Source organism: Phoxinus phoxinus, assembly GCF_949152265.1.
Source record: "Phoxinus phoxinus genome assembly, chromosome: 22".
NCBI classification, from domain to species: Eukaryota; Metazoa; Chordata; class Actinopteri; order Cypriniformes; family Leuciscidae; genus Phoxinus; species Phoxinus phoxinus.
In genome coordinates, this window is record NC_136897.1 from 17,090,932 (window position 1) to 17,105,278 (window position 14,347).

A 14,347-nucleotide genomic window follows, 5' to 3' on the forward strand; every position below is an offset into this window, starting at 1 on the left:
TTGTCATTTACTGAACTTTTAGGTTTCTGTGAACTGAAAGAGGAACTATGGTGCTAAATATAAAACTGTAACAAACTGTAAATTAGACGTGTTGAGAGATCAAAATGAATAATTGATGAATGTGAAGATAATGTTATGGGAAAAGTCTTTATTTCAAACATGCCTGGACATGCTTCCAACCCACAACTGTATGAAAACTAAGAAACTACCTCGTTCTCATGGCTGGAGCCGATGTTGAGCATTGCCATGGGACTGTTGGGTGCGCTGTTCCCAGCGGAGTTCATGAGCTGCTCAGTGCGCATGCAAGAAGAGGGCATGGTTGCTGGGACGGATCCTGTCTGACCCTGGGGCATGGTGGGTGGAGAGGGCTGTACCAAGCTTGTGACAGCGTGTACTGCCTGCTTGGTGGCATATGTCGTGGACAGGTACTCCTTGACTTGCTGCCGTTGAGACTGTCGAATGTGGTAGTCTGTAGGGTTCTCAAGATGGGTCTGCACCTGTAAAATATAATATAATATAATATAATATAATATAATATAATATAATATAATATAATATAATATAATATAATGTCATCATGTTTTCACTCATGTCGTTCCAAACCTGTATTGCTTTTAGAACAGTACTAATAATAATAGTACACTAATAGTACACTTACTGTATGTTCAAAAGTTTGGGTAAACGTGAAATAACTTTTTTTTTGAAAGAAATTAATTATTTTATTCATCAAGGATGTATTAAATTGATCAAAAGTGACAGTAAAGGCATTCATATATGTAACAACATTTCTATTTCAAATAAATGCTGTTCTTTTGAACTTTCTTTTCAGCAGAGAATCTTGGAAAAAAAGTATCATGGTTTCCTCAAAAAAACTACATCGATCATAATGTCTTGAGCGCCAAATCAGCATATTATAATTATTTTTAAAGGATCATGATACACTGTGATGATGGCTGCTGAAATTTTAAAATGTATTTGAATAGAAAACAGTAATATTGATTAGAATAAATGAAACTTTAGAGAGACTTCTTTCAAAAACATTCTCTAAATGTACGGTAGTGGAAATATATTTTGACAGAGATATCAGAACTGTAAGAAAGCAATAACTTGCATTTTCCTAAGCCACACATCGAGTATTAAACACAAAAGTATTTAAAAAAATATGAGCCCCATCTGGCAATATCATGTCTCATGACTTACTATTCCAGTGGAAAGTACAGTGTTTTTACTGTCATCGTTACAAATTAGAAAAAAACAACAACAAAAAAACAAGCCAAAGCCTTCAGTCTCAGCCAGCTATGTTTTAGAGCCACAGTCATAGATGGTTATGTAACGGTGGGGTTTAAATCTAGGCATGTACGGGGCACACAGGGGCCAGAAAGAGCCTCTAGAGAGGTTCAATGAATCACACAGGCACCTGCTGGTGGAGGTTTAGAGCGGGGGTGACGTCTGACTGGACTGGCCTCATTCTTTCACTTCAAAGCCAGACTGTCTTTAACTGAGTGATTTAGTACACAAAACTGACATTTGATAAAATGTGTGATAGATGTGTAGTGATGAAAAGAAAAAAGGATTTAAGTGTTAGCAAAGCAACATATTGCCTGTGAACTTTTGCATGACTGTGCTCATATTTGGGCGGGCATGCATATCAACAAAATTGAGTTCCAATGCCTGTATACTGATGGAAAATATTAGCCACAATACATCAACCACATTCCTGAATGAAAACAAGCCTCAGGATTAGTGGATGAAAGCCTTTACTCTTCAGCTTGCAAATTATTCCATTTCAGTCCAATCACTTGTATTATTTAACTGAAAGATTAACGAACATGATGGAGCAAGTAAAACTTTTATAGGCAGTGTAAGTGAAGGATACAGGACTCCAATTTACACACACAAGCTGTAAACCGGGGACACTGCCTGGGAGGGCAATTCCCTGGTGTTAAACCTCTCCGTGAAGGCAATGTAAAGGAATTTTGGGTAGGGCCAGTTGCTCTGAGCTCTCAGAGGTGAAATTACAGAAGGTTAGTTGTGGTTAGAAGTGCATCTAGCAGGGAGCTCTTCATTACATATTTTGATTCAATCTAACGGTGGTGGTAAATGTCCAGTTAAATAATACGCTCTGTGTGAAACATGAGCTACTGTTGCTTAATCCCGAGGTAACACATGGTTGGCCGCATGGGAAATTAGCAACAACATGCTAGTGGCACAAGTTATTGTCACTTACACTCAAGAAAGTAATACCTCTTTGGTCTGAGCAAAACAGAAGTATGTTTTAAATGTAAAAGTATGTTAAAATGTGTTGACTATGCAAACAGGTTCGTTTGGCTCAGTTAAACATGAGAACTAAAGAACTACAGTAGTCGACTAATATTACTTTATGATCTAGATACAGATTATTTTAATGTTTGATTTGTGATAACCAACATGTCAATTGTCAGATGTCATTTTATTTATACCGAATTTAAATTATGCACTACAGTTGAAATGTTTGGGATTTACGTTTTTTCAGCAAGGATGCATTGATCAAAAGTGACAGCAAAGACAATCATAACATTACAAAAGCTTTCTATTTCAAATAAATCCTGTTTATTATTTATAATAACTTCAACTTTAAGCACAACTTCAATGTTTTCAATGTTTCTTGAGCAGCGAATCAGCATATTAGAAAGATTCCTGAAGGATCATGTGACACTGAAGACTGGAGTAATGATGCTGAAAATGCAGCTTTGCCATCGTAGTAATAAATTACATAAAAAAAAATATTAGAATATAAAACAGCATTTTTAAAATGTAATAATATTTCACAAATATTCGAGTTTTTACTGTACTTTTGATCAAATAAATGCAGACTTGGTGAGCATAAGAGACTTCTTTTAAAAACATCTTACTGACCCCAAAACTTTAGAACGGTAGTGAAAGTAGTTTTATTTATGCTTTTAAACACAATTAAATGACCTTAAAGTAAAACATTAACACCATAATATGCATTATAGTTTATTATTAATTATATTAATATTATTATTAGTATTGTTATTTTATTATTTGAAATAATTTAGTTAAAAATAGTTTATCCATATATAAACAGTCAAACTGATTATGAGTCTCTATTGTTAACGCTTCCGAAGTAATTAATCAGATATTATTGTCTTAAAACCTTAATGTTTTTAGTCGCCTACCACACGCAAAGTTGTTGAGCAAGTAACTGAACTGATAAAGCATGTTACTGTCTATTGAAGTAAATACAATAAATTAATAAATAACTCTTAAATAACTAAAACAATAAATAACAAATAAATTCCACAACCTCAACTTTCTAAAGCTTTACAGATCCCCCCCCCCGAAAAAAACTGTGGGGACGTTTTGTCAGGCTCTAAAAGAAGAATAAAGAAAAAAACATCCGGATAACAACTTCTTGTAGGTGAAGTACAAAGTTTCATAACATCGCACACACCTAAACTCAAAATTCCATGTATGTACACTGAGCACAGAGTCGCTTTCTTTAAACTAACTGATACCAATCCAGGATAACAGATGGAATCAGACATGTCACCTGTAAGAATGTCTTCCTGTGTGTTATCTCTGTAAAAGTCATGTCAGAGTGGCCCTTCTTTTCTGTCTCTTTCCTCTTACCTGGCTGCCGTTCCACCGCATTCTTCTACAAATATTCCTCACTTTGTTTTTGATCTTGGTTGAAATGTAATCTGGCACACCAAAGCCGTGGTCAGTCCTGCACGACCCACTGACTTCTGGACTTTGCCCACTACTCTTTCACCGCAATACAAGAGGAGATTACCGGAGTACTTAATCTTGCCTAATTTGGTCTTCGTGCACTCCTTAGAACTCATTCATCCAGTTGGGACCACTAGGGTGGCCGGAGCACGGCTAGACTACCCAATGGACGGCAAGATTAGGGTCTCATGGGGGAGCTCTTTCATACTACAGAACACATAGCTGCACAATGATTAGATGGAATTTGGCAAGATTTAAGTGAGAGATTTCTTACCTTAGCAAAGTATTTCCCACAAGCACCTATCACGCTTTTCATGAAAACCAAAAAAAGGTTTTGAACTAAGAGACATTTTTCACATTTCTGGGGTTCTCAGAAGCAGAAGTGTTCATAGTTGGGTAAACTTCTATAGTGGTGAACAGACACTTCAACAAAAATAATTTTGGGGTTACCAATTGATCCAATATCAATAGATAAAATCTGAAAATGAAGGTACTAAAACACAAAAGGGCAGATTTACTAATAGCTTGTGCCCGTGCAAACCCCCCATTAAAAACTGCTATTAGGATTTACTTAAGACACGCAGTGAGAAAATAGCGCTGAAAAAGCGTGGACAGTTATTTTTTGCGGCTGACCTTATTGCATATGCATTTGTAGGAGTTTCCCTGTCAGACAGCAAAACTTATGTGCGGAGATTCTTTATTTTGGTTTGCACTTTGCAGTAGTCAATTAAGTGGTATTTCCGGCATTAGATAAGTATGTATTAACTGATTTTGGATCTAACATGACATTGAATTTGATCATTCTCAGTAGATCACTCGCAGAAATGTCCTCTCCCATCTGCGTTTTTATTGGATTGCAGCTGCGTGTTAATTTGCCCTGTTTAGTAATTCTTTCCCAAAGTAGTCTTTAATGAACATAAAAAAAATATATATATAAAAAACTTTGCTAGACTTTATATTAATTGTGCATTAATAACTGTGGAAATTATGATTATGAGTATGACACCTTTATGATTATTGTTGGCTCTTTGACAAAGTGCTTTTCTTCCTTTTTGTTAATTCGCTTCATCACACCCAAATTCGGATGAGCACACACAGGATGATGGATATATCTACCTTTAGCACTTCAACAGGCACCTGCATGGGCGCCTGGAAGTGAGTTGGTGCGCTGATGGCTGATGAGGGTGCAGTTGGGCCTGGCATGCGATGCTGCATGTAATGCATGGATGCTGCCTGTTGTTGCTGCCGCTCCCGCTGCTCCTCCTGCTGCATTTGGTCCCGCATGAGCTGCAGGCGCAGGCCGATGCGTGACGACATGGCTGGGGGACGCGGGGGGCGGGCTGCTGTCGCCGCGCAGTCCAGCCCGAAGAGTGGTGGGGTGTCTGCAAAGGAAATAGTTAGAGGAAGTGAATATGAAGTAAATGGATCCAAGGAATTATACTTTATATTTATACTGTTTTAAAAACTGTATCTGTAACAACATTTAGTAATGTTAAAAAATATATATATTTAGAATAAATGCTGTTCTTTTGAACTTTCAAAGACTCCAGAAAACAAAATCATGGTTTCCACAAAAATAGTATGCAGCACAACTGTTTTCAACATTTATAATAATAAAAAATGTTTTTGAGCAGCAAATCATCATATTAGAATACATTCTGAAGGATCATGACACGGAAGACTGGAGCAGTGTAAAGATTCAGCTTTGAATCACATATTCCAAAATACGCATTGCACTCTGTATCTGTATTTGTGATCATTTAAACATAGCAAAAAAATAAAAATAAAAATAAATATATATATATATATTCATGCTGACCCCGAACTTTTGTTATCACATAATAAACCCTGACAAGGTGATCAGGGATATTATTCTAAATAAATGTATAAATGACATTATATATATTTATGTTTTTTGACCATCTTAAAACAGCTAGAAACAAGCTACAGTACTATCTTCAAACACAGCAACATGGTTAAGATGGATTTTCCAGCGTAAACACACACACACACACACACACACACACACACACACACACACACACACACACACACACACACACACACACACACACACACACACACACACACACACACACACACACACACACACACACACACACACACACACACACACACACACACACACACACACACACACACACACTGTGGCTTGACATATTAATAAGGTACAATCACAATATAAAGCCTCAAGTTTAAATTAATAACAGAATAAAGTGTAGAACGTAAAGAGGAACCAAGATAAATCATGTAACTTGGCATTTCCTAAAATAGAAAAAAAATCTTTGTGTACAAAAAAAATATTTTAAGAATTTTAGGTAGCTACTATACCCACATTTCCCATTTAACCACCATATGATGCATCCATAATGTAATTTAGGTGTCTTTAAATTGCCTGTAAGAATATCAAAAGCCTAAGGCATTCCTATGGTACCACAATGAGACAGATGGCTCTAAATAAATACAACTCAGAAGTAATGATGAGTATGATAGGGAAGTCATGTGAGGGTCAGGTGATGTTTTTCTTTTCTTTTAAAGCTCATGTGAGTAGCCTTTTTTAATTTGCCTCCAAAACATCCTCACCCCATGTCCATTGCCCCACAATAAAGAAAGCCCCACACCCGGTTTCTTCTGTGGTCCTGGGGAGTCCCTATTTGAACGAGTTCCTCTTTTTGGGGTGCCACAGAAGACCAATATGCAAACAAGGATGACTTTGCTAACATGAAGTGGAATTTAAGTGTACTGATTGAGAACGATGGGGTACCAAGTATGCACACTAAAGCCATCTGAAGTCTGCCAGGCGCGTCCTCAGTTGCTTCACATCACAAACTATACTGTACATAGCCACGGGGTGGAAAGGACAACCCAGAGGGACTGGGCCGCCTATGGAGAAAAGCTTATTGTACTAGAGGTACAATAAGCAAAGCAGCTCCTATTGAGATAGTACTGAAGCAGTATTTAGCCCACAGTGTACATTTCAGCAGTGGAGGGGGGCAAACACACTACAAGCTTTGTGGTTCATGCTGGTCAGTGGACACTTTCAGGCTCTGTCACCAGGGCAGTTGCCAGAGGTTGACTCAGTTCCAGGAGAGCAGAGTTTTGGGACGGGCTGTCTCGCAAACAGCTGGACTGATATACAGAAGAACCGGACCAACGGGGTGGTTCATTACCTGCTGGTATTTGATTTTAAAATAAGTGAGGCAAGATCAAATTTGAAGGTGGCACCAGACATTTGAAAAAAATCACTGTTATGATACTCGTGTTATTATGTTGCTTTGATGGTGCAAGGTTTGCAAACCTGCTCCTGGAGGGCCAATGTCCGAAGAGTTTAGCTCCAGCCTGCCTGTTGCCTCAATAAACCTGTCTGGAAGTCATAGCGCTGCGTTTGAAATTGCGTACTATAGTAGGTACTACACTTGGTTTGAAACTTACTTCAGGACAGATAAAAAAAAGTATGTTTTATATAGTATGAAAGTTGAACATACTACATCTGCCATGTTGTCATGTGCCATATGACATCAGTTGCGTCGATTTACTTCCATTTTGAGTGATTTCCATAATTTGCTTCGGGTTCAGTTGATAATGTGAATTCTCTTTGTTAACCAAAAGAAAGCTGCTTGGTTTGAAAGTGACTTCTGTCAGAGATGTACTTCGTACATTGCAACACTATTAAAAAATAATAATAATCTACGCAATCTGCCATTGGCCTTATAGCTGGTCCCACCCCAAGTTACACCATTGGTTGAGTCAGTGTTGCTGTGTCGGGCTGATCGGGATTCAAGCAAACAGAGCAATGTTTTGATAGTGCCACACAGCCACAGTATTTACACTTTTCAAAAAGGATGCAATGATATTAAAATTATGTCCAGCGCTGGTAAGCGAATTTATTTATTATAATATTTTTATGTTATGATCTATATAAAAATTATATTATTTTGACTAAATAAACAAAAAATAAAATCAATTGTTTTGTGAATCTACAGTGAACACATAATGCACAGTATAAATAATGGATATTAATTTTATACTTTGATAAATATTACATTTAAGTGTTTATATATTACCATAACTGAAAAGATAGGAAAGTACTAATACTTAGAAAATCTCTAATATCAGCCAATAACTACTTTTCAAGGGAATCATAGTCGGATCTACCTCTTAAATGGGAATAGGAGTATTTTAACATTGAAAAATACTTAAGTTGTAAGTATGAGCAATAGCTTTGGTACATGACTAGGTGGCAATTTATAACTGGTCAAATAACTGGTATAAACATTTCCCAGTTCTTCCAATGAAGAAACAACCTGATAGCTTGATTGTTTCTCAGAAGTCCACTGAAGAGTCAGAGTTGGGCGTTCTCGTATCTTGTATCAACAAAACATTTCAGGCTCAGCCCTGAACATAGTGACGTATATATCCGGCATATACTGACGCTGCTCTGTGCGTAAGCCACCTCCTTCTGTGACGTCGCTCTCCCACACCGCCCATCAGCGAATGCCAGGCATACACTGTCCCGATGGAGACGCATCCAAACAGAGCCAGCTATCAAAGTGCTCCATTGTCACAGTAGCCAGTGAATTCCTGGCATCTCTACATCAAAGGATGAAGAAAAAATTTAAAAACCACAAACACACCTCCATGCTTACAAAGTCCCATAGCATTCAATACGTCACTAGGCCTATGCCTTTAACACAACAAAGATCAATACTGCTAAATATGATTTATTATATATTTCAGAATTGGTTGCAAGCAAACAATTATTTGCATGATGGAAAAGACAGTGATAAAGGAGAAAGGAAAAACATCAGGAAATGACATGAGTCAGACTCAAACTCGCATTGCCTACACAAACACCATGTGTCAGAGCACATACACTAACCACCAGGTACTCAAACAAATGTCCTAAACATAACAATTCTAAGAAACACGCAAATCTGAAAATGCCCTGAGAACACTTGTGTGTAAATACTAATGCAAGAATACCAATACACTGGGTGGGTCTTAGTTTTGCCAACGCCTAGCCCCAGCCACTAGATAATGTAACTACACGAAATGGATATAAAAACATCCATATGTAATAGCAGCCATTTAAAAGTTTATCCAGACAAAAATAAAACAAGTTGCAGGTCATTTGAAACATATGGTTACCATTTCATCATAGCATGGCAGACATTTCCAGGGAATGGAATAGCTTGCTTATGTCTTCATTATTTCCTAGAATGCAATGACCATTAGCCAGAGTAGCAAAAAGTGTTCAGTTTGTGTTCAGAGCTAGCGTCTGCAATATCAGACATGAGCTTATTCACAAATCTGAGATCTGGTGAGAAACTTTTGCTTACAGTGCTATGCATAAGTTTAGACACCCATGCTAAAGTTGACTAAAAAGAGGAATAAAAAATCATCTTTTGGAAATTGAACTTAATGCCTTAATTTAAAAAAATAGGAAAAATCCAACCTTTAAGGACACCAATTTTCTTTGTGAATGAATAATGTATCGTAAATAAATAAATGTTCTTCCTTAAAATACAGGGTGCATAAGTTTGGACACCCCTATGTTAAATTCCCATAGAGGCAGGCAGATTTTTATTTTTAAAGGCCAGTTACTATATGGATCCAGGATACTCTGCATCCTGATAAAGTTCCCTTGGCCTTTGGAATTAAAATATCCCCACATCATCACACACCCTTCACCATACCTGGAGATTGGCATGGAGTACTTTCCATAAGATCATCTCTCAATGCAAATCAAACCAGCTGTTAGGCTAACTGAAATAAAACCATGCCAATCTCCAGGTATGGTGAAGGTTGTGTGATGATGTGGGGATATTTTAATTCCAAAGGCCAAGGGAACTTTATCAGTATGCAGAGTATCCTGGATCCATATAGTAACTGGCCTTTAAAAATAAAAATCTGCCTGCCTCTATGGGAATTTAACATAGGGGTGTCCAAACTTATGCACCCTGTATTTTAAGGAAGAACATTTATTTATTTACGATACATTATTCATTCACAAAGAAAATTGGTGTCCTTAAAGGTTGGATTTTTCCTATTTTTTTAAATTAAGGCATTAAGTTAAATTTCCAAAAGATGATTTTTTATTCCTCTTTTTAGTCAACTTTAGCATGGGTGTCTAAACTTATGCATAGCACTGTATATGCAAATATGAATACACCTCCTAGTCGTGGGGTTTTGGACACTGGAGTAACCTGCACAGGAATGGTGGGCAGGGGTCAGGGTAAAGAACCAGATTATGTTGGCTCTTCAGTTTCTTGCCCACCCTTGATTTACCATCCGCCCTCTCTAGCAAAGCAGCGAGGCAAGCGGAACCAAAAATAACACCCACACTTTCTGTTCCTGTTTGCAGAGACACCCTGTTCCCTCGGGTAATAGACTGCGGCTGTGTAAAATGACTCTGCAGCACGCAGTGAACTTTCCATGCTCTGGCCAAGTTATCCGTCATGTTCTAAGGATTCACACTCGCACATAGGATTAACACTCGCCGGGATAATGCTAGGTGGGATAAAGGGAAGGACAAGTAGGAAGTTGAACCTTTTGACAGTGTCTTCACAGCACCCTTTTCCTTCCTCTTTTTCCTCAAGATAATCAAGAGCCTCAGTTTTCCACAAAGCTGCTTTACTTTGAGTTTGGATTTGGTACTAAACCAAGTCACAAACATTACAAGGAATTCAACTGGAGCAGATAACGACAAACGGCAGATATTAAAGTTCTATGCTATTGTCAAAATAAATAATCTACAAGCAAATGTAGGCATCACAACATTATAGTGTAGAGTATAAACAAAATGGACATTCATTTTGAGATTTGCTAAAGATTGCACTTGACTGTGCTATTAAAGTATTGTTTTTAATGTTGAACTTTTAAGTTAGCCTAATCGTTAGCGATGCGCTAAAAAAATATATAATATGATTATTTAAAACAATTCTGCATTTCTTCTCTTGCTGGTTTCCTAATCCAGTTGTCTAATAAACCTAGCATTGTGCACTTCAACGATTGTGGCTCTCTGATGAATGCTTTGTTCTCCTTCTGTAAGTCGCTTTGGATAAAAGTGTCTCCTAAATGAATAACGAACAACAACTTAAATATGGTTTTGATATATTGTGCACCGTTTTTATAAATTCCGTACAATAATCACAAAGATGGCAGAGATTTTTAAAACAATATGGAGCACTTGATAAATAAATATCATCTAGGGTCCCATGATTTCAAGAAAATAAAAACAGAAAAATCCCCAAATGATGCTTGTGTCATGTGCAGTGTGGTCATGCCTTTTGAGCTGCAAACAACACAGCGATTACCTCACTCGCAAACTCATGCAATCAAGTAAATAAACATCACTAAAACTTCTGCTTTTAAAGTCACTGATTCTGCTGTCCTGAACTGATCTGCTGTCCATTTCATTTCACTGTTGATTGACAATGAAAATGGAGAAAATGCCAATTTACTAAATATCAAGAGAACAAACACTTTCAGGTTTCTAAGCTTTCACGTGAACAAGACACTTCCATGACCCCCCATACTTTTAACTCTTTCCCTGCCATTGATGGGAGTTTTTCTGTCATTTATTATTAAAGCTTTCCCGCCATTGACTTTTTTTCCGGCAATCCATGTTTTCACTGTTATATGGTAGGGGTGCTATGACACATCTTCTGAAATTGTACAGAATCTCCGGATCCAAAAACAAGCAAAGAAGAAGCGATATAAGCATTGTTTAATATGCACAAGCTAACATGATCATCAAACATTAAACAGCATAGAAATTTTACTGAATGAAAGTCGAACCCAGGAAGAGGTATAGGACTTTGAAGCTTTGGGAGTGTTGATGGACTCAATCTACTCCGTCTATATTGTGTTGTTTTGGATCTGATCCGAACAGAAGTAGTGTTTGACAAAAACACAATTTTCTCAGCTTTTAGTTCAAAATGTTTTTTTTTTTTTTATGAGACCTATACATGAATATTTTTTAAATGATCACATTCAAGTGTTGATAAAACAAAAAGAATGCATGAAGCTAGAATAAAATAAGATTTTTTTTTAAACCAGAGGCTCTGTTCTCTTTATATATATATATAGTTATATTATATATAATTTTTTTAAATCAGATATTCATACAACAACATATTCTGGGGTCAATTAATTTTTGGGGAAAATAATCAAAAATGCTGTCGCTGTCTTGCAACTTAAAAAAAAAAATGCTGGTGGGGAAAGAGTTAAGTGGTCATATGTTGGATTAAACGGATTGCTGGATTTAGTCCAAGAGGCAAGACAACTTAATCCTGACACAGCTGTCACAATACATTACACACAGTATGTTTACTTTCTACAACACAGCTGGTTTTTCCAGACAGTTTTAAAATATAATGTATATTATTTAAAAAATAATTATATTTTGTTTGGCTGGATTAATTTGATCAAAAATACAGAAATATTATTACTATTTAAAATAACGGTTTTCTATTTATACATATTTTAAAATTTAATTTATTCATGTGATGGCAAATCTGAATTTTCAGTATCATTACTCCAGTCTTCAGTGTCACATGATCCTTCAGAAATAATTCTAATATGCAGATTTGCTGCTCAAGAAACATTTCTTAATGTCATTGTTGAAAACAGTTGTGCTACTTAATATTTTTGTGGAATCTGTGAAATTCTTTGAGGATTCCTTGATGACTAGAATGTTTAAAATAATTCATTTGAAATAGCTTTTTTTGTAACTTTTCATCAATTTAATGCATCCTTGCTGAATAAAATTATTATTTTATCTAAAAACAATGTAGGCCTATATATATATATACTTCATCTCAATACCACCAGTAGTTATATCTACTATCTAGAGAGAAAAAAAGGGGAAATACAAAAATGAGGATGACACTCCTACATTCCTGAAATGTCACTGTTGTACAAGTGTGTCAAGATTCTTGATAAAATCTAGACTGAGCATTGTCAAGCTCAATTATGTGCTAGTGTGTAGACTAACTTGATTAGATTCTACCTTATCTAACGACTGCAATGACCTGTGGGTGACTTCTTTCAAAATGTTCAAAACATACACAAACAACATGTTTCTAAACCTCGTTTCTACCGTCTTTGCCATGTCAATTATCTGACCTCTTGACTCTGAAGCAGTGGAAAATATAATTGTTTATTATTATCAGACAATGCTGCTATTGAGAAGTCTGTCTTTAAAAATAAATCATCTAATATTGCAAATGCTGTGGGGTGTGCAGTCAGAACCACGTGCAAAGATATTCATGGACTTGGGAAGGATGGTAAAAAGTTTATGTCAGACCAAATAAGATTGAAAAACAATGTCAAATGTCCTTTTTATATAAAGCCCTTTCATTTGGGTAATTTCATTCTGATGGGGCACTATATTTTCTCAACCTGTGTCACCGATTACTCACTCGTTCAACAGGAAATCATAACCCAATACGACCTAATGCAACTTCCAACTTTGTCGGCACTTACGGGAAAATACACAAACGGCCCAATGGATTTTCCTAACAGACAAGCCCAGTTGCACTTGGACACACGCTGAACGCTGTATTCTCCACGGCTTTCTGTGCCTTTATTCATTTCTCTCTGTGAGAAATATCTCACAATTACCTCTTTGTGTAGAAAGTGCTGAAAGTGATCTGGGTGTCCTCCACGCGCTGCTCTCTACATGACTGGGTGCCTGCCTATGAGTGGGCTGAAAAACTGGAAGAGAAACACAGAGATGTGTATTAGTGGCCATGCTTTGTCCAGTGAGTAACATGAAGAGGTGTCCGGTTGTGGCTGGATGAATCGGAGCGATGAGAATACTGCAGATCGCTGCGGCTGTGCTGTTTCTAGCGGTCAAAGTAACAAGGCAACAGGTGTATCGCAGATATATCTATTTATATGCTCAGTTGATATCTGGGTCAAACCATGAAACATCTAATTAAACTTCTTTCCAAAGTGTGAGAATTAAACTTGGACAGTGCATTCATTCTTATAGACCCAACAACTCCGTAAAGTTATTCTGCACAATGACGTGTAACTCTGAGTATCCATGTTAAAAGCTGATGATAAAGATGTGATAATGTAACCACAATCTTTATATTCAGTGTGATCCAATGATCTTAGAGCAGATGCCTCCAGTACAGGAAATATTTTTTTGTTGGCCATTGTCTTTGTAAAAATAAAATAAAATGGGGACTAGAGGTAAAAATGTAGCTCTTAGCATATAATGCTAAATTTAAAATGCTAAACTTTATTCTGAATTGTCCATGTAGAAAAAAAAAAAAATCCCATCCACCAATTTGAGTGTTTGTCTATCTAATGTTTTGGCTAAATATATTATGCTTTATTATTTTACGCTGTGGTTTTTAACGTTATAACCCTATTTTGCAAGTGCCGTGAAACTGCACTAACAATATTGTTCTCCAAAAAGCACCAATGGACATAAACACGCTTTACTATATTTAAACCTAATCTGCAGATTTATACCTCAAAAATCAGCACAAAAAAGTCCAAAAAGTCCAGTGACTCCTTCAAGACCTGCTTATGGGTCTCTGCCACTGATTTATCCCACACCGCCATCATAATAAAA

The 14,347-nt window shown here is 36.7% G+C and overlaps 1 protein-coding gene across 4 annotated transcripts in view; it reads right to left on the reverse strand.

Annotated features, from left to right (window-relative positions):
- Positions 1-14,347, reverse strand: part of tfeb (transcription factor EB) — a 35,865-nt gene that overhangs the window by 7,402 nt on the left and 14,116 nt on the right. For 3 of the 4 annotated variants that reach the window (XM_079597384.1, XM_079597385.1, XM_079597387.1), the window contains 3 exons: positions 13,381-13,473; positions 4,849-5,114; positions 210-497 (listed from right to left, as the gene is read on the reverse strand). In XM_079597384.1, coding sequence (XP_079453510.1) covers positions 210-497; positions 4,849-5,049 — 489 coding nt within the window. In that variant the 5' untranslated portion in view covers positions 5,050-5,114; positions 13,381-13,473. The remainder of the gene's footprint in view (positions 1-209; positions 498-4,848; positions 5,115-13,380; positions 13,474-14,347) is intronic. The other variant, XM_079597386.1, reaches the window with a different exon arrangement.